General features: G+C 40.0%; 1 protein-coding gene across 2 annotated transcripts; it reads left to right on the forward strand.

The window, feature by feature from the left end:
• Positions 1-10,949: 10,949 nt before the first annotated feature.
• Positions 10,950-19,824, forward strand: panx3 (pannexin 3). 2 transcript variants are annotated; one of them, XM_038297855.1, is made up of 6 exons: positions 10,950-11,106; positions 11,302-11,494; positions 15,899-16,041; positions 16,281-16,495; positions 17,918-18,669; positions 19,254-19,824. In XM_038297855.1, exons 2-6 carry the CDS (start codon positions 11,311-11,313, stop codon positions 19,310-19,312), a joined length of 1,353 nt encoding a protein of 450 aa, XP_038153783.1. In that variant the 5' UTR covers positions 10,950-11,106; positions 11,302-11,310; the 3' UTR covers positions 19,313-19,824. The 2 variants fall into 2 exon arrangements, with proteins under 2 accessions (XP_038153783.1, XP_038153782.1); XM_038297854.1 differs by lacking the exon at positions 19,254-19,824 and having other exon boundaries at positions 17,918-19,247.
• Positions 19,825-21,664: the final 1,840 nt, after the last annotated feature.

Raw genomic sequence — 21,664 nt, forward strand, 5'->3', positions numbered from 1 at the left:
AGCCATTTTTGCCCAAATATAGTAACCCCTCCCTCCTGCCATCTTCCAGCAGTGACGTCACGGTGCGGTAAGCCTAGCGCCATTCTCCCCGCTTTACAAGCTAAATCAATGGGAACTACTAGACACATCTGCAATCAGCAACAATTATTGAAGATTTCCAGAGGACTTCACCATTGAAATTCACCAGAGCTATAGTGAAACTGACAATGCCCACGTGCATGGCAGCTGGATGCTGGAATACATCGGGTAAAAGTGAAAAAAAGAGTTATTCCACCTTTCTGATTCCTGATCCTCCACGGACGGGTTGGTCGTTGGATCGCCAACTTGAAGAGGGAGGATTTGCCATCGAACTTCTGGCCAGAGAAAAAACCCGTAATATGTAGCCAACATTTGGAAGAAGAATGTTTTCAAGATGACTTGGATAATAGCGCGTTGTGACAAACACCAGATACAGCACTGGGACTTGATCAACAGCCGATACCGCACCGTGACGTCACTAACCAGTAGGTGGCAGTAGTGTTCTTTGACAAACATGGATGCCTCCAGTAAAGCACATTCACATGAAAATTACTCTGAATTAAAAACACTGGTCATTTATTGAACAGGATGGAATCATTTCAGATTTATAGAACTTTCAGAAGTTTCTGAATATAAACTGGCTTTTCCTTTAAAAGCTCTGATTTTCTGCGTCTGATTCTGAATATTTCAGCGTGTTTAATTCATGTAAGCAAAGTTTATGTAGATAGCTTCTTTCTCAGACAAGCATCACAAAATGGTGCGCAATATGAGTGTAAGAGCTACTTATTTTTTTAATAATTAATTAGTTAATGTGGATAATTTAGTTAATTTTATTTATTTTTGCTTTATTGTTTAATGTTGTTTTGAACCTTTTTTTGCTTATTCAGTGATGTTTCTTTGTTTCTGGTTAGTTATGAACAATCTGTGTGAATGAAGTTTATAAATAGGCTGTCAGTGGAAGGACCAGCATGCATCTGGGTGAGCGAATCATTTTCACCAGCGCAAGAGAAGCATGCACTGGAAAAATCTGAAACCTAAATAAGTAAATTATTCTTTCTTGGATTGAGGAAGTCGTTGAGACACTTCTCCAATGGAAGAAGACAATTTATATTTAAAATAAGAAAAAACAATGACATTGTCTTATTTCAAATGCAGACTATCAGAGTAAATATACTCATTGGCAGAAGATCGTATTTACCCGCTTAGATTAAGAGTGAATACACTTAATTTAAGAGATTTTAGATGTTTTTTTGCAGAGCTCTTCATAGGAAATAAAGGGTTTCAGAGGCAGGTCAGTGTGTCTGCACACACATCGCATCTCATTCTGGTTTTAAAAGAGGAAATGTATATTTTAGTCAGCATTACATATTTTTGTTCCACTCTGTCTGCAGCTGTTGGTCTGATGTGTTTTTACAGAGACAGGCGGGGTGGTGGTGGTGGGGGGTCTTGTATGTGTGGGGTCTTTCTCATCGCTATGGTTCCTTCCAAGTCCCGGATGCAGGGACCTCCAGGTCAGGTGATTCTCCTCACAGTCCTGATCCTTCATTTCAGTTCATCTCTGTTTGCAGAGAACCGACTGAATGATGGCGGCGCTGCAGAAGCTGGACGGACGCTTCGGGGGAAGGTTGAAGTTCAGGAGTTAAAGCAGGGAGGATGTGACCAACTGGCTTTAATAAATGTTTGCTTTTAAAATCTGCTTTCTGTTAAATATCAGATCCTTTCTCATCCATTCCTGATAAAACATGTTTTCTGATGTCTGTTCTTCTACGTTCTGCTGCCTCAGGATTTATGCTCTCTGCTTCAGGCTTTATATAGTTTCATGTTTTGTCCTTAGACCTGTAATTTAGTCCACAGGACCAGGCCCACCCATCTGCTCAACCAAAGGCAGCTTTCTAAAAACTAACTTCTGCAATCTGCTCATCTTACTGAACCAGTTTTACTCAAAGCCAAACTATGTGATGGAGTTTTAAAAGGAAGTCATTGTCTTTGGTTCTTGTAGGTAAAACCTAAATTGTGCAGAGTTGTAGGAAACTTAGAGAACAAAGGTCATGTAGGCATCTTGCAACGCCATCGTTTCAGCACTTTGTTGGATCTACTGTCCTGTACCTGCAGATTCATGACTGAATAAAAACAGGTTTTAAATGTGGGAAGAATATTTAGAAAGTAAGACACTCTCTGAATAATCCCTTCTATGCCCGGTGGAGGCAGGTATTCATGTTCAGGTTTGTTAAACATGCAAAACAAGAACAATATGAAGTGCTTCCTGATTGATGTGAGGTTTAGAAGTTTACGTGTTTATTTAGGATCTCTGGATCCAGCATGATGTGAAGCAACATTGACATAAGCTCCAAAGTATTAATCTTTATTCCTCCAGTATAAATCCTGCAGTTTAAAAACACTTTTATAGAAGTTAGAGGATCAACTTCAGCTTTTTACTCCAGTAAAAGTGTAACAGTACCATTTTTAAAACTATTTAAAGTATAAAAGTAATGTAGGAAAAAAAGTTAAGGCCAGAAGCTTTACTGCTTTACTCTATTAAAGGAACATTTTTCTACCATTCTGGACGATAACTTCCTTAGACTTCATTTTCTTAGTTTGATAACTAGCACTAGCAGAGGCACATTTAACTTTGCATTATCTCGAACTATTTATTTTGGTATGTGGTGAGCAACAAGTTGGGGCAGCACCGAGTCCAACCACAAAGAAAAAATTGTCTGGATGAAACTAATTATCTTGATGGTTTTTATTTTTATTTTAAAAATGATTTGATTTGATTGAGTCGTTACCATAACAGCGCTCCAAGGCAAGAACAGCTCCTCTTGACATTTTCACATAATATGCTGCTTAAAACGATACAAACTAGACTTCAAGCCCACACCTATGATCGCCAACGCCTGCTGGAGCTACGGTCTCAAAATGTTTTAAATCCAGACATTTTTGACTGTTTAACACTAGATGTCCCGGAGAATTCCAGTTTTCCTGCAAGCCCCCCTCCCCTCTTTAGTTTGTGTATTCACTCTACCTTACTAACTGTCCTTGTTGTAATGCTAATAACCTGTGATGTGACCAGTCCTTCTACAGGAGACTGGATAAGGCTGAAACAACCTGGCATCAGAACCAGAGCATGCTCCAAACACTTTTCATTACCTGCCCCTGCAACATCAGACCTTTTTGAAGGAATATCCTAATAAGTCATATCTAAATCTTTTATTTAGGCAAACCTATTGAACAACCAGATATCATAGGGTCCTAGTTCCTGAGCTGAGAACAGGTCATAGCCATGCTTTTCCAACAAGGCAAGGCAGAGACTATTTATATTGTCCATTCACCAACAGACTCTTAGAGAATAATTGTATTTTGTTTGTCTCGCCTTTTCATGTCATTCAACATTTCAGCTTAGAGAAACAAACAGTATGATTTCAGTATAGCAGTAACATTTATTTCTCCCAAGGAAAAGCTCTACATATGAAGCTACAATTGTCCCATTTAGCAGTTTTCACAAACCCAAGGTGAGTCCTTCCTGCATGTGTGACAGGTATACTTTGTGCAGTGAACACAACGCTCAGTGCTGTGGTTCCTGTTGCAGAGATTGCACACCTGGCCTGCTTAGAATAACTATGAAAAAATCTTTAAAAAATAGAGTTTAGCCCATTTTCCCAAAATAAGAGATGTAGTATGATCTAGATGAGGTTATCTATGTGTGCTACAAGTTTGGAGGCACTACAATGATCTATAGTGTAATTATTGGCTATTATATGCTCATAATAACAATGAATAAATCTCCAAAAATACATTTTGGCCTATCTCCCAAAGTAAGAAAGAAAAGAATGTTAGAACTGTAAATATACAGTCATATGTTTATATAACTATTTTTTATGTATTCATTACTGTTTTTAAGGCTGCACTTTAAAAATGAAATTGTCTAGAGCTGTTTTAAACAAAATTTCTTTTCGTTTACACTCATGTATACAAAATGACAAAATAAATCTAAGTCTAAATAATGAAAATGAGCTTAAATGAAACCAAACTAATGAGTCTATTGTTAAAATGTAAGGAATAGAAGCAGAAAGTTGTCTAAGAAATAATAACTGCAGTAAAGTTTAGAAAGGCAACGTTGCTACTAGATTAACAAAGTATTTCTAGTTTGTTAGTTGATGCCTCTGTCTGGCCTGCGTCCATCCCATTAGAAGACCTTAACCATCTAGATTGCAGCCACAAGGGGGCGATGAATAAACTGGATACAGTGGGCGCTGATTGGAAATGGACATTTCACTCACGCTCCGCGTGTTTCACGTATTGTGTGAAAAACATGTGACTACTATAGCCACTAGGTGGCAGTCTGACTCCATTTCGGCGTCCCATGAGTCAGAATTACATAGGTCGAGTAGCAGACTGGAAGGGGTGTCACGGGTTGCGAGTTTATAGCGCAGAGGTTAAGCTGAGTGGTCTTTGGTTCAATACACTGTGGGTTCAATCCCAGCTGTGGCTGAGTTGCCTTAATTGTTTTTGTTTTTTTTTTATTATAATTATTATCGCTTTTTTTTATAAAGTAATGAAAGTTAGAATGTAAAGTAATGAAACCAGGTTTTCTATTTTTGAAACAACAATTGGAGTTATTCGTTGGACATTCACGCATGAGCCTGTATAAAAAGAGGAGCTGACCAGCTCCTTTAGTCAGAGACACCGTGTCTGTATGTTTGTGGGCCTGCAGTCAACTGAAAAGCAGGTTTATTGGGGATCTTGGTGTGATATTGTTCTATTTTATTTTGTTTTTGATTAAAATAAAGTTAATGAATTAATTTAACATTGGGACTGCATAATCTTATTTCATGAAAATATTTATAGATAGATTGATAGTAGTTATAGATACACCTCCGATCTTATCTGAGAACTGTTATTTCTATTTATCTGCATCGCTATTATTTAATGAAAAATAAAATTAATTAAGTTGGAGCCGGGGATACGGACTGTAGCGCAACCAGAGAAAGGCGACAGAGACAGTGCTGCGGCTGGTGATGTTGAAATTAAAATCATATCCAAAGTTGATTCCTCATTAAGATAAGCCAAAGTTATTCAAATAGTTTAAAGTCCATCTTATTTATTTGAATATTTAACGAAAACATTGCAGATGCTTCACACGCACACAAAATGACAGAAAGATCCGAGCGTTTTAGTTTCTATATATATATAATACCTTTCAAAACCTATGAGTGTTTTTAAAATCTAGTGATTTTTTGAAAGAAAATAAAAGAATAAAAATAGTTAAGCATTTTAAAAGGAATTTAAAAAAAAAGGAACATAACAGCATTTTTTAAATAAATGATTTATTATGAGAACATATCATTTCACCATTTATTGGGGGTAATTAATTGAATGCTTATTTATTTATTGAACATGTGTATATTTATTTATTTATTTAGATTGGAGTAGATGTGATTAAATGAGCTTTATTGATCTCACAGCGGAGAAATTCACTCGTCACATATTGGCATAGAAGTTACTGGAGGTGCAAACAGGGAGGAAAAAGGTGCATTAAGATGCTTTATAAAAAAAAAAAAAACATTTAAGGCAACTCGGCCACAGTTGGGATTGAACCCACAAGCTGTTAGTCTACACACCACTCAGCTTAACCACTGCGCTATAAGTTCGCAACACGTGACACCCCTCCCAGTCTGCTACTTGACCAGACTGGGAGGGGTGTCACGTATTGCACGGCAAGAAAGTAACACACAAAAACAAAGCTTTCAACGGCACTTATATTTTACAAAACTAAAGAAAATATATTTTCTTACATACCCTTTTGAATAACTTTGGCTTATCTTAATGAGGAATCAACTTTGGATATGATTTTAATTTCAACATCACCAGCCGCAGCACTGTCTCTGTCGCCTTTCTCTGGTTGCGCTACAGTCCGTATCCCCGGCTCCAACTTAATTAATTTTATTTTTCATTAAATAATAGCGATGCAGATAAATAGAAATAACAGTTCTCAGATAAGATCGGAGGTGTATCTACAACTACGCAACCATTTTCATAAAATAAGATTATGCAGTCACTTGACTGCATAATCTTATGTTAAATTAATTCATTAACTTTATTTTAATCAAAAACAAAATAAAATAGCACAGTATCACACCAAGATCCCCAATAAACCTGCTTTTCAGTTGACTGCAGGCCCACAAACGTCACCCTCAGCACGGCAGAGGTCCCAAGCGCCACCTGGTGGTTGTCCGGGTACATTGCAGTTCTTTTTGAAATAAAAAAACTGGCCTCAGGAAATACAACGTGATTCACGTGGGAATCACACAGGAATCACGCAGGAAACCGTCCATTTCCAACCAGTGCCCACTGTATGTTTTAAAATGTTAATGACTGTCTGCTTGACTGAGCTTTTCTTTTTAATTAAAAATATGTTTTAGCATCTGGTCCAGAGTCGTCTGAATGCTTCTAACTTGTTTCCACTGACTGATAAAATCGGCCATTCTTAGACTGATATTCCATGTTTACAGTTAGAGTCAATCTGGCCGGCCAGAATAACAACCAATATTTGGTGTCAGGGAAGCAATGGCGGACATTTTGAACAAGGTTTAATATTTTATAATTGTCCCCTAAGAGTTTTTTGTTTATTCTACACCTACTTTCTTCTCCAGGTCAGAAGAGATTTCCAGGCTGAAGTGGAGATCAACTATCTGAAGGTGATAAGTGAGGAGAGAATGGAAGAATCAACAGATGGCTCGGCGCATCGCTGGATGGGTCTGTTGGGCGCAGAATCAGTCTACATCCCGAGCCTCAGGGAACCGGGGCCAGATTCTAGAAAGACACCTCCTCCTAAAGGGGGCTGGAGCTCCTTTAGAGACAGGCGGAGGGGTTCGGCCATCCAGGAGAGCATAGGCGGATCTACTGGGGTGGCATAGGGTGGCAACTGCCACCCTAAATGACAGCCTTGCCACCCCTGCTGCCACCCCAGTTGGCGGTAGGGGTGGCGAGGCTTATAAATTATGGATCATTTGAGAATTACGACCGCTAATTTCCAATGTCGGACTGCAGTGAATGCAGCACGAGATGATGCGAGAGCGACTGAGACTGATTGTTTTGAAAACCGAATGGGGCAAAGCGAGGGAGCCAGGGGTGATGGGGAGAGGAGACACGGGATGAAACGGGTAAAACTGATTAACTATCTATGGAGAAATTAAATCATAATGAAAGCACAATGTTGCTAGCATAGCTGCAATGCTGATTTACAGATGATAAAAATCAGGTTTTAGAACGTTATTTCTCTATCTATGATGTTAGTTAGGCCTGATGTCTCAGCCTCATAAAGACATATTTGCAGTCAACTATGTCAGAAAAGAGACGATCAAGTTTGATTGTACTCAAATCAAAACGCACAAAGGCATTGGATCTAAATAAAGTTGTGAAGTGTTTTGCTGAGCAACATGGAAATCACTGCATTCAGCTGTTATAGTCATGTCAACTTTATGTTATGCTCTCTGGTGAGCCTTTACAGAGCTGTTACATTTTGTTTTGGCAGCTGAGAAAATCTGATATTTCCTTTAATAAAACCAAAAGTGTTAAAAGTTAAATGTGAAACTGGTGTGAATCCTGCTTAATATGAAGCAGTGTTGTTGTTTCTTTTTTTGTATATGAAACTATCCAGAAATGACCCGTATGAACCTACTCACAAGCAAAATGTATTTTTATGTTGCTTCTTTTTTATGCTCACTTTATTCCAGCTCAGTCCATAGATCTCTGATGGGAAACTTTTTCTTTCTATAGTTTCTTCTTGTGCAAATGTTGCAAAGCTGCCTCTCTGACAGTCAATCTCACACATCTGCGACTCAGCACCTGTGTCTTACCTTAATACCTTTCCTGTCATAAGGCCCCTCTAGAAGTAGTGTAATCATTCTTCTATCTCCTATTAAGTGAGATCACATTGTACAATGTATTATTAATATGAACTGTTTCACATGAAACACTAGTACTGTACATACTATTCTCACCAAACTGTGATAACTGCGATTAAATTCAGTGTAAACAAATGCCATATGTTGCCACCCCTAAAAAATTCCTGCCCCCCTCTTGCCACCCCATAAATATTTTTCTAGATCCGCCCCTGCAGGAGAGGATCCATATCAACAGGAGTCAGCTGAGGTGTTCAGGCACCTGAAAGGGGCCCTCTGGGGGGACATGTGGGGCGGCCCCATTAACTAGGGTTAATGAGGCATCATGAAGCATTCGGACACATTGCCAAACAATTGATACTGTGTGACGGAATACTGGCACCTGCTGGAGCTTTGAAGACACTACAGGCAGCCTTAGACTAACCTGAATCTACACGATGACTGAGTGCAAACAGATTAGTGAAGTTACTGTAGGTGATATTCTATTATTTCATATCTACGTTTACATTGAAAATAGCTTTGATATTTTTAGATGCAGCCAATAAGAACATATATATTAATGTGAACATTTTGTTAAAAATATGAATGAGGAAGCTTGTTTTTATGCAATAAGTACAGTAAAAAACAGTAAATTAAGAGTAAATTTGATCCTAACTTTAATTCAGATAAGTTTAGAGATAACTGAGAGGAACAGGATGACGGCTGAAACGTTCAGCCTGATGAGATATTTTTTTACCAGATGCGTCTCGTTGACAGAAATGTTTTTTAAACCAGTTTAGGGAATCGGCCAGTCAGAAACAGATCCTATAACGCTCATGTGACTTTCTTGAAGCGATACGTAGACCAACACGGGGTTTGCTCTGTGAGCATCGCTGTTGCTGGACCCATCACTCCTGCTGGCCCTCCAACCCAGTCTGGATTAACAGACGGAGCTTTTAAAAGATGAGCAGATTTCTTGGATTATATCAGGGACTTTTGAAAAGTAATAAACAACCATGCCAGAAATACAGAAATAAATAAATGCTCAGTAAATAAACAACTATGGAGCCCCTCTGATGACATGGTCAAAAAAATGTTTTAATTGTGGCCACGAAGTAGTATTTCGTGCGCACGAAATACTACTTCGTGGCCACGCAATAAGTTTAACGTGCGCACGAAATACTTATTAATAATATTAATATCATTCCTGGACAACCGGGTAACCAAATCGAGTGCGCCTTAGACCTTAGAAAAGGCGTGCTCGATTTGCTTACCCAGTTGTCCAGGAATTATATCACTTAGTGGCCACAATTAAATTTTTTTTTTGACCATGTCATCAGAGGGGCTCCGTAAACAACAATGCAAGCATATGAAAAAAAAAAAAATAAATACAGCTAATCAATAAATTCACAGGCTCAAAAGCTAAAAAATAACAGACATTAAAACTCAACTCCATTCCACATATTGATATATAAAAATACCTTCTATCTTCTTTTTGACTGGAACACCAACTTTCACCTGTGGATACCCAAACTGGGTGTTTGTCAAATCAGCAAGCAAATCCAAAAGACTTATAGCAGAACATAACGGTGAGAAGATTAAACCCAAAAACATCTCCATCCCATATGTTGCTGGAGTCTCTGAAAAACTCGAAAGGATTTTCTGCAAACACAAAATCCTGGTGTCTGCAGTTCATTGCAGTGATGAATGGTCTGATCTTTATATTGGAGAAACCAAACAACTGTTCACATTTTGGACAAAGAAGACATGCGGTTTGAAAGGGATGTGAAGGAAGCCATCTTTGTTAAGAAAGACAAAACAAACTTAAACAGAGGGGGGGGGGGAACTCAGATGTAAGCTTCAAAAACCTACATTGCAGCAATAGAATTGATTCTTTTCCCGCTATCAATGCAGCCGTAACCCCTTGGGCTGCTGAATAAAACCTGAAACTAAACGCTATTTCTGACATTTTGAATTGAAAAAGCTTCCTGGATGGAAGAGAAACGTCTTCAAACCTGCAAACAAAGTCCAGTGGATTGTTTTCGATTTTCTGTTTTGTTTTAAAATGAAAATATTGAACGTCTGCCGATCCGCCAAAATAACTGGCTGATAGAAGGGTCTGTTTCTGATAGTCAGAATATTACTGGCAGCAGCAGCAGCCTGTAAAATGATGCAGCCACAGGAGAGATGTTGGAGGGAAAATGTTGGTGGTGGGGATCATTTTTAAAGTTTCAGAGACAGATAGACCCGCTGTTTGGGACGACCGTCACATGAGGAAGAAAATCACACCATGTCTGTAAAGTCCAAGAAAGAATCGTCAGCCGGCTGAGTTTGAAAACCTCAACTCATCAGACAGCAGCCAGACTTCCAGTTTCTTTAGTTAAGAACTAAGACTCTTTTTTTCCAGTGGATATTTTCTTAAGGAAAGTCTTTCAGCAGCTCTGATGTGTTAGCATATGGAAGGAAAAACGTCATTTTTCAGTCACCATCATTTCCTCAATCTGATCATGGCTCCATGTTTGATCTGCTCTTAATGCATGCAGCCAGAAATATGTTTCCCTGCACTGCAAGAACCTTCTGAAAATAAGTAAAGATGTCTTAAAATATGTGCATTCACCCTTAATTTGAGGAGGAAAAGAAGATGATCTGCCATCGAATGAGAATTTCTACCCTTAAAATAAGATAATTAGATAATATCCACTTAAAACAAGAGACTGGAGTTCTTCTTTTAAAGGTAAATGTTGTTCAGTTGGCAAAGTGTCTCACTTACCTGCTCAGTAAAAAAAAGAATTCACTTATTTAAGAATAATTGACTAACTTATTTACATGTTTTGCAGCGTGCAGCGCCTCAGCAGCAGCTGAAAGGCTGAAGCACCGGAAAAAAATAGAATCAGAATGACAGAGGCAGGAAAAGCCACTGGCGAGGGTTGAGTTGTTTGAAGTGGGCCTCAGCCAGCATGTTTCATAGCTAACCCCCCCCCCCCACCACACACAGACTGCCGGGTAGTGGAGGCCTGCTGCTCTCAGCGCCATCTGGGCATATATACGCTCCCAGATGTCCACTCTGTAATTAGAGACAGACCCGCTCCAGCCCAGATCCAACCCCTCATTTACTGAGACACTCCCTGAATACTTAAGGAGGGTTCCAACTCTGCTCAGGAACTCTCTGGCTCTTCAAACAAACCATATCTGGGGAAAAGCTGGACAAGTAAGAGATTTCATTATTAGTTTAAACTTGTTGTTTTATTTTCAGACTGTGAATCCTCCTGACATTCCTGTTATTGTTTCCCATGCAGCTGATGATGATGCTGTGAAAATAAAGTGATGCTGCTTGTTTTATTTCGATGCTGGGAGCATCTCCTCCTCTGTCCTGAATAATAACCTGCTCTCTTATCACCGGCAGGTTTCCAGAATGTCAATCGCCCGTGCAGCGGCCAAGGCCATGTTATCTGATGCCCTGCTGCAGGACAGCTCTGGGATCCCCCGGATCAACCACCTGGAGCTGGAGCTTCCTCTGGACAAGGTCATCAAGTATGTGTCCGTGGGCCTTCCTCTGATGCTGGTTTGCATGGCCTTCGCCCGCGAGATCTCCCTGGGTGAGCTGCTCTGCCTCTAAGCTGCTTTTATTTCACAGCAATGCCGCTTTTGTTTTGCCCTTTATCAGACTCTGTATTAATGAGAGCTTACACTCCTCCCCATGCCGCGCTTTTTATGCAACACTGGAATTTACAGCCTATTCGTTTTGTTGTGTTTGTCCAGAACTCCTCTATGATGTTTCATCCTTAAAAGGACTTAGAGCACTTTATGAATCCCACCAGGGGAAATTTGTTTGAGCAATACACCAGACAAACAAAAAAAAATTAACATGCAATAACAGAAAAATATGATGAAAAAAGGGGGGTAAAAAAAGATAGTAAGAAGAAAACCCAATTATCTTAAAACAAACAAAAACAACAGGAGCGACTTTTAGATCCAGTTAACCAATAATAAAACAACAAATTCATAAAACATTCTGAGCTACGTTCACAACACAAACAGGTCTTAATTATTTATTACAGTCTGTCTAAAATTAAAATAGAAAAAAGAGCTTTTAAAACCTTTTAATGTTTTATAATTTTATGAACAGAAATTTAATTAAAGATACTTTGTCCCTTCAATTCAGTGAGAATGTGATAATTAACAATATATTTATTATTTTTAACAGCTTAAATTCGTAACCAGTTAATTAAATTAAATGCAACTTATCAGCTGTGATATTTAAAAGTTCAGAAATAAGAGAAATATGAAGCTAAATGTTTGTCAGATCATCAGGTCTTTAAACGGATTTATCTTGAACCTGCAGCTGTTAACCTGAATGAGTTTAACTCACAGAGTTAAAAACTGTTTTTCTCCTGCAAATGGCAGCAGCCAGAAGAAGCTCCTCTGGGGAGCAGATTGATTTCTCTGCTGTTTAATTTCTCATCTAAAAGCTCTTCGGCCGCCGTGAAAGAAGAAACATAGAAGAGAAAACCTTCCAGCCAGAGAGTCTGCAGTCTGGAGGAGCGACTCCATGACTTTCAGCTGAATGTCGTCCATTCAGAGCTGCTCTGCAATCAGCCTGATGCTAATTAGCACCTGAGATGATGGAGAGCCGCGTTCACCCAGACAGGAAAACTGTAATTACTGAGTCTGTGTGTGGGAGCTTTGTTACTCCCCGTACAGGAAGCACAATCTGTACCGGAAGCACGATCCATAAAAGAAGTGCGATCTGTATAAGAAGTACGATCTATGCAGGAAGCCTGATCTGTACAGGAAGTACAATCCGTACAGGAAGCGCGATCCATGCAGGAAGTATGATTCTGAACAGGAAGTCCAATCCGTACAGGAAGCATGATCCATACAAGCAGCACAATCCGTACCCGAAGAACGATTCCGTACAGGAAGTCCGATCCGTACAGAAAGCCTGATCCGTGCTGGAAGTACGATTCCGTACTGGAAGCTCGATCCGTGCAGGAAGTACGAATCTGTACAGGAAGTACGATCCGTGCAGGAAGTACGAATCTGTACAGGAAGCCCGACCCGTGCAGGAAGTACAATTCTGTACAGGAAGTACGATTCTGTACAGGAAGTACGATCCGTGCAGGAAGTATGATTCGCTGCATCCAGTTAGCCTAGCTGCATGCAGTTAGCCTAGCGGCATGCAGTTAGCCTAGCTGCATGCAGTAAGCCTTGCTGCATCCAGTTAGCCTAGCTGCATGCAGTTAGCCTCGCTGCATCCAGTTAGCCTAGCCTTGGAGATAAACCAGGTCCTGGAAAAGGACAATTCTGGCGCCATTTTCCCTCTCTCTCCAATGCGTCTCCAGCTCCTGCGACTCGACCTGTCTATCAGCCGCATAACGTCTGCACTGTGGCGGGAGGTGGTGAGCAAATACACCTCCTGTTACCTTAGGGTGTAGCTTAGCTGCGCCCTGGGCCGTCCTCTCCTTCTGTATTGCAGAGGAGCTGCTGCTCATGGACTGCTTTTAACGAGAGTCAATGGGTAAACATTTCTGAGCCCTAGGTTGGAAATACGTCGCCAATCCGACAAAAAATGGAATGGTGCTTTACTAGTCATTAAAGATTAAATATTAATCTTACACATTTAAAAACATATAATTATACTGAAATATAAATATATTTTGAAATATTTTAAATCTTAATTTAAAATTTAATTATAAAAAAATGATAATTTTTTTATGCTTAGGGTCATTGGGTGGGTGGGGCGGTGCCCTAGCGCCCTCTAGTGGCTAACCACCGCTGCTTAAATTATAATAATTAAATGACTCAAGAATGCCAATACACAATTTACATTTTTTTTATGACTTTTCTGAGACAATTTGATACTTTTTACATTTTCTTCATTAAACGGCTTCTCTGACGTCATCATGGGACATGCTCAACCATGTTTATCTGCGTTTTAGTTGTTTCTTTCTTAGATCACGCTCTATATAACATAATGTTAACACCAAACCCAAAGCTGATAGCGTTAGCTCCTGGAAGTAGCGTAGGATCCCGTTTCCTGTACAGATAAAACAGAAAGGATTTTAATGCATTTATTTTCTCAGGAAATACATTGTTAACCTTTAACACATTACGGTTTAGTACGCTTACTATTTTTGGGGAGGGAAAAACATCATTTAGGTCTTTTTTACAAAATGCAACAACAAGAAAACTAATTTCCTTTCAGACAGTAAAAACGAACACATTATGATCGATTTGCTTTTTATTGGTTTCACTGCTCAAATATCAAATCTTAGTTTGGAAGCATCATTAACTACATCCAGTCCTGCCTTTAGTCCTTCAGGGTGATCCTTCCAGGGTTACATCACCGTTATGGCGTTTAATTACCGCTAAAGGTGGAGCATGTGAAAACAGATGCTCCTGCATGTATTACAAGTGCAGAGAAGCGTGTCTGCAAGTAAAAACGATGCAGAGCAATATGGCCATGCAGGCTGAGGAGCCGCTCTACGTTCATAGCTGAAGCTTGATTGTCAGGTTGGCATTTCAGGCGATGACTGATGTCTCTTCCTATCGCTGTATAATCCACATGTTCTGCAGGTTAGACTGACGGATTTTACTCTAGGAATTAGATGTGTTTGAATGTCGCTTTCCTGCTGCCTGTCTGACTGATGGGTGACATTCCTCCAGCTGGCTGGCTGCACATAGGCCCATTAAGATGGCGCCCGTTCCCGCCACCAGTCACAATATGTTACCTGCCTGGATGTGGGACTCAGGTCCACTTCAGGCATCCTAAAACTACTTTAAAACAACACGGCAGCTGCAGATCTATGGGCCAAAAGAATCAATGAGAAAGAATTCAGTTAAAAAGTTATAATGTTATATGATTTTGCTTGAATGAGTTCCACAATGAATGATCGTTAATGGAGATCAGGCAGCACCAGAGGAGGGTCCGACCCGCACATACAGAGACTCCCGGGTTGAACCCTGCAGACCTCCAGGTCAGGCGTCCATTCTTCCATCTGCTGGTTCCATGTCTTAAGGACGCGTGTCTGAACCCTGAGCATGAAATTTGAGACATGTCTCTGGTTTTAAAACGTCACCAGGAAGAGCTGCAGACGTCTGATAACGCCCCACACTGCAAAATACATCCAGAAATAAGTAAGATTTTATTTTAGAATCTACCAATGGAATGAGAATTTTTACTCTAAAACCAGATAACTAGATAATATGCACTTGAAATAAGACAATAAAATTGTTTTTTTTTAATTATTTTAAATGTTAATTGTCTTGTTCCTTTGGAAAAGAGTGTCACACCTACTCAATTTAACAACAAATGCACTGTTTTAATATTTTTTTTCCCCAGTGAACTTTCTCCACCCATAAAGAGTTTGCCTTTCCTCTTCCATCCATCCCTCCCTTCTTATCTCTACATTCAGTTTCAAACTGAAAGCTTTTACAAACTATTTTAAATCCTCTGCTTCAGTCTAGCTTTGCTCTAAAAATGTTCTGCTGTAAATGCAGCACTTCATTGGGTTTAAAAACAGTCCTAACTGCAGCTACTATAAATATAGTAAAGACATCCTATTTTAGTTTTAGGATGAGAGCGATGAAGAACACGCATGATTACAGCTGCAGTGCAGCATGTAGCTGTAATAAGGTTGTCCTGCAGCGGGAATCACACCCTGACAGTAAATGAGTGGCTCCATGTTTGGACTAAAGACCAGGCGGGTGTGGACGGTCCCACCCTGCTGTTAACGGGTGGAGCAGCCATGGAAAATGACAGATTGGACTCAAGCGGTTGGAACACATGTGGTTATATCAAGGTGAACTAAATATAAAACTCCAGAAACTTCCTGGGTTTCTAAATGTCAGGTTGCCATTTTGAAATGTGTATCAGTGAAGGGAAAAGGGCAAACATGAGCTGAGATCTATGTGTTTGTTAATGAAGCTGCAGCTGCAGAATGATCAAACGGCGCAGAGCTGCTCCTCACATTTGCACCTCTGATGTGTTTATTCTGCAGGGCCTCAGATCAGCTGCTTCGCTCCCAGTAACTTCACAGCCAAACAGGCCAGCTATGTAGACACGTACTGCTGGGACTCTCTCATGCATCATGAGCTCGACGGTGACGGGAACTTTGAGGAGCGCTCGCTCTGGGTGCACAAAGTGAGTGTTTTCTGCACCAGGCTCCCTTCACTTGTTTCTCCCACTTAACTTGACTGATAGGCTGCACACAGTCCTTCCTTTTCCAACTTGCTAAACTTTAGCTGAAAATGTCACCATGCATTTTTAATAACCACATTTGCAGATGTGAAAAAAAAAGGTTCTGGTTGTGGTTTGTTTGATCTTGTTATTTCCCCCTTCTTCCCATTTCTGTCATATTTTTTCTCTGGTGGTGGTTTCAGATGTTTCCTTACTCTCTCCTGGCCATGGCCATCCTCATGTACCTGCCGGCTCTCATCTGGCGGCAGCTTGTCACGCCCACACTGGGCTCAGACCTGCTCTTCATAATTGATGAACTCGACAAGTCGTACAACCGATCGGTCCGGCTGGCCCAAAGCATTCTGGATATGCGGCAGAATACTAAGAACCCGCTGACGTTTCAGGCGGAGCTGCAGAGGTGGGACTTCTCTGGCTCTGCTTGTGGCACAAACATTTGTTATTTTATATTGGCCTGTCAAATTATAGCTGTGTAGTCCTGCCTATGGTGAGAGGCTCAGCCTCATGAGTGTTCACCCCCCCCCCCCCCATCACCACCGTGCAGTCTTAATGATTCTGGAGGATTTGGGTTTTATTGCAGAGGTAGAAAACAAACTGAGGAAAGAGAGGAAGCTGCCCAGACGCTGCAGATTTCATCTTTAGAAAAATGTCACCTAGAATCTCCTGGTGGAAGAAGAGAATTTAATTTGGGAAAAATAAAACTTGATAAAATGAGTTTCCTCAAACCTGCTAATGTTCGACCACTTTATTAATCTCAACAGGGGTAAAGCGCTAAAGCAACTAGATCAAAATAAAATAAAAAAGAAACATGTAGTTATAAAAAAATACGATTAAAAAATATAAATCAACATGTAATAACATAAATAATAAGATGATTAAACAAGGAAAAACAAATAAATTGAAATAAATAGAATAAAAAGTAAACATTTAATAACATAAAAATAAGATAAAAAATTAAATAAACATGTAATAGCATAAATAAGATGATTAAAAATAGAAAAAAATAAATAAAATAAAGAAGATTAAAAGTTGTTTTAAGATAAAAAAAAAAAAAAAGTAACAGGGAGCTTGAGGACCAAAATGAATAATAATAAAAGAACACAGAAAGATAATAAAAAGATAACACAGTTATTAAAACACAGTTTTTGCAATTTGTTCATAAATGAATGCAGGTCTTTCTGGTTCACTCCTGATTTTAGAGCAGATTTAAGCGACATGATACAGACTGTTTTTATCTTTCAGTGTGAGAAATTTATACCAACAGATAAATGAAAAACACAGCAGGTTCCCAATGAAAGCCTGATGAAAACCACCCATCATAATGAAAACCACCCATCTTATCCCTGTAATGTCAAATGTATCATATTTGATACATACGGTTTCTGAAATGTTTTGCATCTGACACCTTTTGCATAATTTAATGGTAAAAACTTTGCTCAAAATCAGATATACAGCCAGCAGAAGACTACACAAAAAATAATCTTGACTTATTGCACAGTAGTAAATTATTAATATCAAAAATGTATTTCTGTTTTTTTCTTTTTACATATTTTGTTAAAAGGCCAAATCAGGACTTCAAACCAAAAAAAAGTAATTTTCTGTTTTGTTTTATTCTTGAATCGGGCTTTAAAGGGATAATGAAAACCACCCATCATAATCAGACTGACTGAAAAAGACTTTTTTTAAGAAGGTTGATTCTTATAAATGCTTCAGTATTAACCTGAGACTTTAGCTGATCTTTCTATAAACAGAGGAGCGTATAATGATGTGTGAGGCTGCTGCTGCTGCATAAACACCAACCTTCTCCTCCTTCTCCTTTCAGGGCAAAACGGAAGAGATACTTTGAATATCCCCTTCTGGAGAGATACATGCGCTGCAAACAAAGCTCTTACTTCCTGGTCAGCATGCTGTTTCTGCGAGGTTTCCTCCTCCTGACCTTCATGACGGCTGCCTGCCTCTATCTCGCCTACTTCCACCTTTCGGCCTTACAGCAGGACGAGTTCAGCTGCTTCGTTCGGACGGGCATGCTGCGGGATCAGAGCTGGATTCCAGAACTCGTTCAGTGCAAGATAATCGGCCAGCTGGTCTTTCAGGTGATCAGTGTGGTCAACGGCGCCATCTACATCCTGCTGGGACCCATCGTCCTTTTCAGCATCATTCGGCTCTTCGTTTGGGACACCAGCTTCATCTCCGTGTACGATGTCCTCCCAGCCCTGGATATCATCAACAGCAGACGATTAGGCTGCCCGCTCAATGACCTCAATGTTCTCCTGCTGTTTCTGCGCGCTAATGTAGCCCACCTGAAATCCTACGGGCAGGTCAGAGCTCTGTGCTCCCTGGCGCCGCCACAAGTGGGCGATGCTACGGCGGGGCAGGGCTTAAACGCAATGCTGACACAAGAAGAACTGGAGGAACGTGAGGAGGCAGCGATGGAGCTGGCGGAGGAGGTGGGGGAGGCCAAGGAGGAAGGGAAGCTCAACCTGGTGGACATCATGACTATTCTGGGAGCGGCTCAGGGAAGAGTGGTGAACTGCAGTGAGAAGAAGCCTCTAATGGAAGAAAATATGAGCCTGGGTACCACAACACTTATCTATACACTCAAACGCATTCTTTTAGCGGCTATTTTCACCTTCATCATGTGGGATGCACAGAAAATAATTCAGTAGCATCCAAAGATCTGCTGCTGCCAATCATAACATCATGTCAGTATAAGCTACAGTAGAAGCCATTCAAAATGTCCCCACTTCCCTTGATGGGCCCTCTGCTGGTCCTCGGCTGGTCCCCTAAGATTCCCCTTTAAAACATTGAAAATATTCTTTCTGTCATGATTTGTAGACAGCTGTTATTCAGTAAAAGGGTGGTAGAATAATATGCACGCCCAGGAGAAGGGGGTCCCTCCAGTGGCTGGAAGTTGCAGGGGATTCTGCTGAGAGTTGCAGGGGCTGCCGATCGGCTGGCGTTTGACTGGGAGGGGTCATTTTGAACGGCTGCTGCTGTAGATTAATCCAGTTTGAAGAAGGAATCTGTTATTTTTTTCCAGTATTTAAACCAACAGGTGTGTCGTTTTTCTAAAGGAGTCTTTTAAATGTCTGGCAGATGCAGAAGAGATGGATTTGTGGTACTTGTCTGCCCTAACTGACCTCTCTGTTTCTTTACAGAGCCAAACCACCAGGGGTACCATGAGTTGAAGGAGACCGCACCATTTAGTCATTACTAGGCCTTCAATGGACTCAATCAATGTGGTAGCAGTGTGGGGGTGGAGGAGGTGGGGGGTTAAGAGGTTTGGGAGAGGAGGAGGTTGGACGGTTGGTGCTCAGCGGTCTGCAGAAAAAAGCCGAATGGTTCTGAGTGGAAATGTCAATGGAGATGGATTTGTCAGGTTTCAGCTGCTGGGCAGGAGAAGCTTCTTCTGTCTTTCAGCATGGATGTATGTTTAAAAAGAAAAGTGGCAAAAGAAGGTTTGGAAAAAAGAAGGTTACTTATGATTATGTTGCCAGAACAACAGCGGTCAGGATTTTTTTTTTAAATGAAAAAACTGTGAGAAGCAGAAAGTTTAAGCCAGTATTTATTATTAGTGTTTGACAAACAGCTTGTTAAATGGCATCTGCTTTTTTATTCATTTACTATGATGTCAGCTATATCATTAATGTTACCATCCTCCTGCTTTTATATTATATGTCTGTGATTTTTATGTTTACTCATTTAAAAGCAAATAAATTTACTGGAATCTCTTTTTATTAAAGAAATGTCTGTTATTTTCTCATTTAACAAACTAGTTTTGTTAACTTACATATTTCAAAATAACCGTTGTAATCTAGTGTATCTAAACCCCTTTAAATCAACCATAACCTAATTAATATACTGCCTGAGTAGAACCAGGAGATACCAGTAGATAAAAAAAGCTCCTGCTTTCAGCAGATGTGGCTCATCTCCTTCTTAAACTAAAGCATTTTTATAAGATATTGTAGAGGCTAAATTTCTTTCCTGACCATAAAAATGATCTTCGCCAATCTTGCAGGCCGTGAAGTTTCTGACTCGTTAACCTTTCTTAAGCTTTAGCTGAGCCACCTCTATAGTTCTGCTGCTATAGGCTTAGACTGCTGGAGGACATAGGGACCCCTTTTTCATCATTCTGCTTCATTCTATCTCTATTCTCCCACTCTGCAGAATCTGTTAGTTCAATCTCTAACGTTCTGCTCTCTCTGCTTTTTCTCATAGCAGCTTCATCTGGTCTGTTCCTGTTTGGCTGTGACTCCATCCTGGAGAGAAATATCAGCTGTGCTGCTGCCATCAACACCTTTGTTTCTAGATGTTGGAGCTTGGCCTGTTTTCCAGTGTAGTCCTGTTTCTCTGACTGTGACTAACTGGATGTGCTCTCTTCATCCTCTGACATGGGAGCTGGCTTGGAGCTCGTCTGCCTGGCTGTTTTTCCTCTCCACTGTCACTACAAGCATGCTTAGTGTGAGGGATTGCTGAAGAGTCAATGTTGATGCAATCAGCTGGTTTTCCTTAGATAGAAACCTTTGAATCAATCTGACTGGATGATCTGGTGAACTGGAAGGTGACCTGAGATACATGATGTGAATTGGAGCTAGAAATGAACTGAATAGAACTACCAGCCTCCAACTGAAGACCTGAGGCTTCAAATGAGGCTTTCCAGGAAACCTTAAGGCAAAGACCAACATGTTTTTATTCAGCAAGTCAATGACGTTAACACACAGACAGAGGAGGAATAATTACAGAAGCAAAGGGCCGTGAGTAGGGGGGCCATTTCTATAGCACCACAAAGGAGAACATTGTGCTGCATATCAATAAATTACTAAGGGGTACATAAGAATCGGGTAAAGTCACATTAATAGTACAATTCTTAGTAGTTTAAAGAGGATGCTTGTGTAGCTGAATAGAACAAAATATTAAAGAAATGTAAAAAAGAATTGGTTCCGAGCATTTGTATTTATTTAATTAATGGTGGTGTTTAAAAAGTGACCACCGAGATGAATCTTTAAGGTGCAGAATACCACAAAGCATAAGATGTGTGGACTTAAACGTTAAAAAAATATTTTTAGCAAGAAACATTCAGAAGAAAATAGCTTATATAATAGCTTTTTTTAAACAACAAAAGAGATTGTAAGAACCACATTCAACTATAAAAGTTTAGCTTTATTTTTAAGAGCCTCAGTCTTTTGGGAACTTATCTTAAGAGTCTGTGTGCAGCAGACGTGTCTTTCTGGTCGTCCCTTTAGCTATGGGCCAATCACTGAAATCCACTTTCAGTCACAGTCTACACTTCCGTAGGACTAGTGATGTTTATAGTATAGTCCACCTTGCAGCTCTGCACAAATTATTTTAGCATCCAGGGGCGACAAAACTAAATGTAAAACCCAACATTAAAGAGTTCGCTGCTGCACGTTTATTACTTTTATGTTAATCCGTACTTGCACGCCGTTCAATTGCAGCTTTTCCTCGACTGTTTACGCCCACATCGCATTGACAAAGTGGCAGAAACCATGGAATGAATATCCACTACCTTTGGTCATAAATTCACTCTCTTTTGTCCATTCTGGGTTAA

Source organism: Cyprinodon tularosa, unplaced genomic scaffold (assembly GCF_016077235.1).
Source record: "Cyprinodon tularosa strain WSP-4 unplaced genomic scaffold, ASM1607723v1 ctg399, whole genome shotgun sequence".
Taxonomy (NCBI): domain Eukaryota; kingdom Metazoa; phylum Chordata; class Actinopteri; order Cyprinodontiformes; family Cyprinodontidae; genus Cyprinodon; species Cyprinodon tularosa.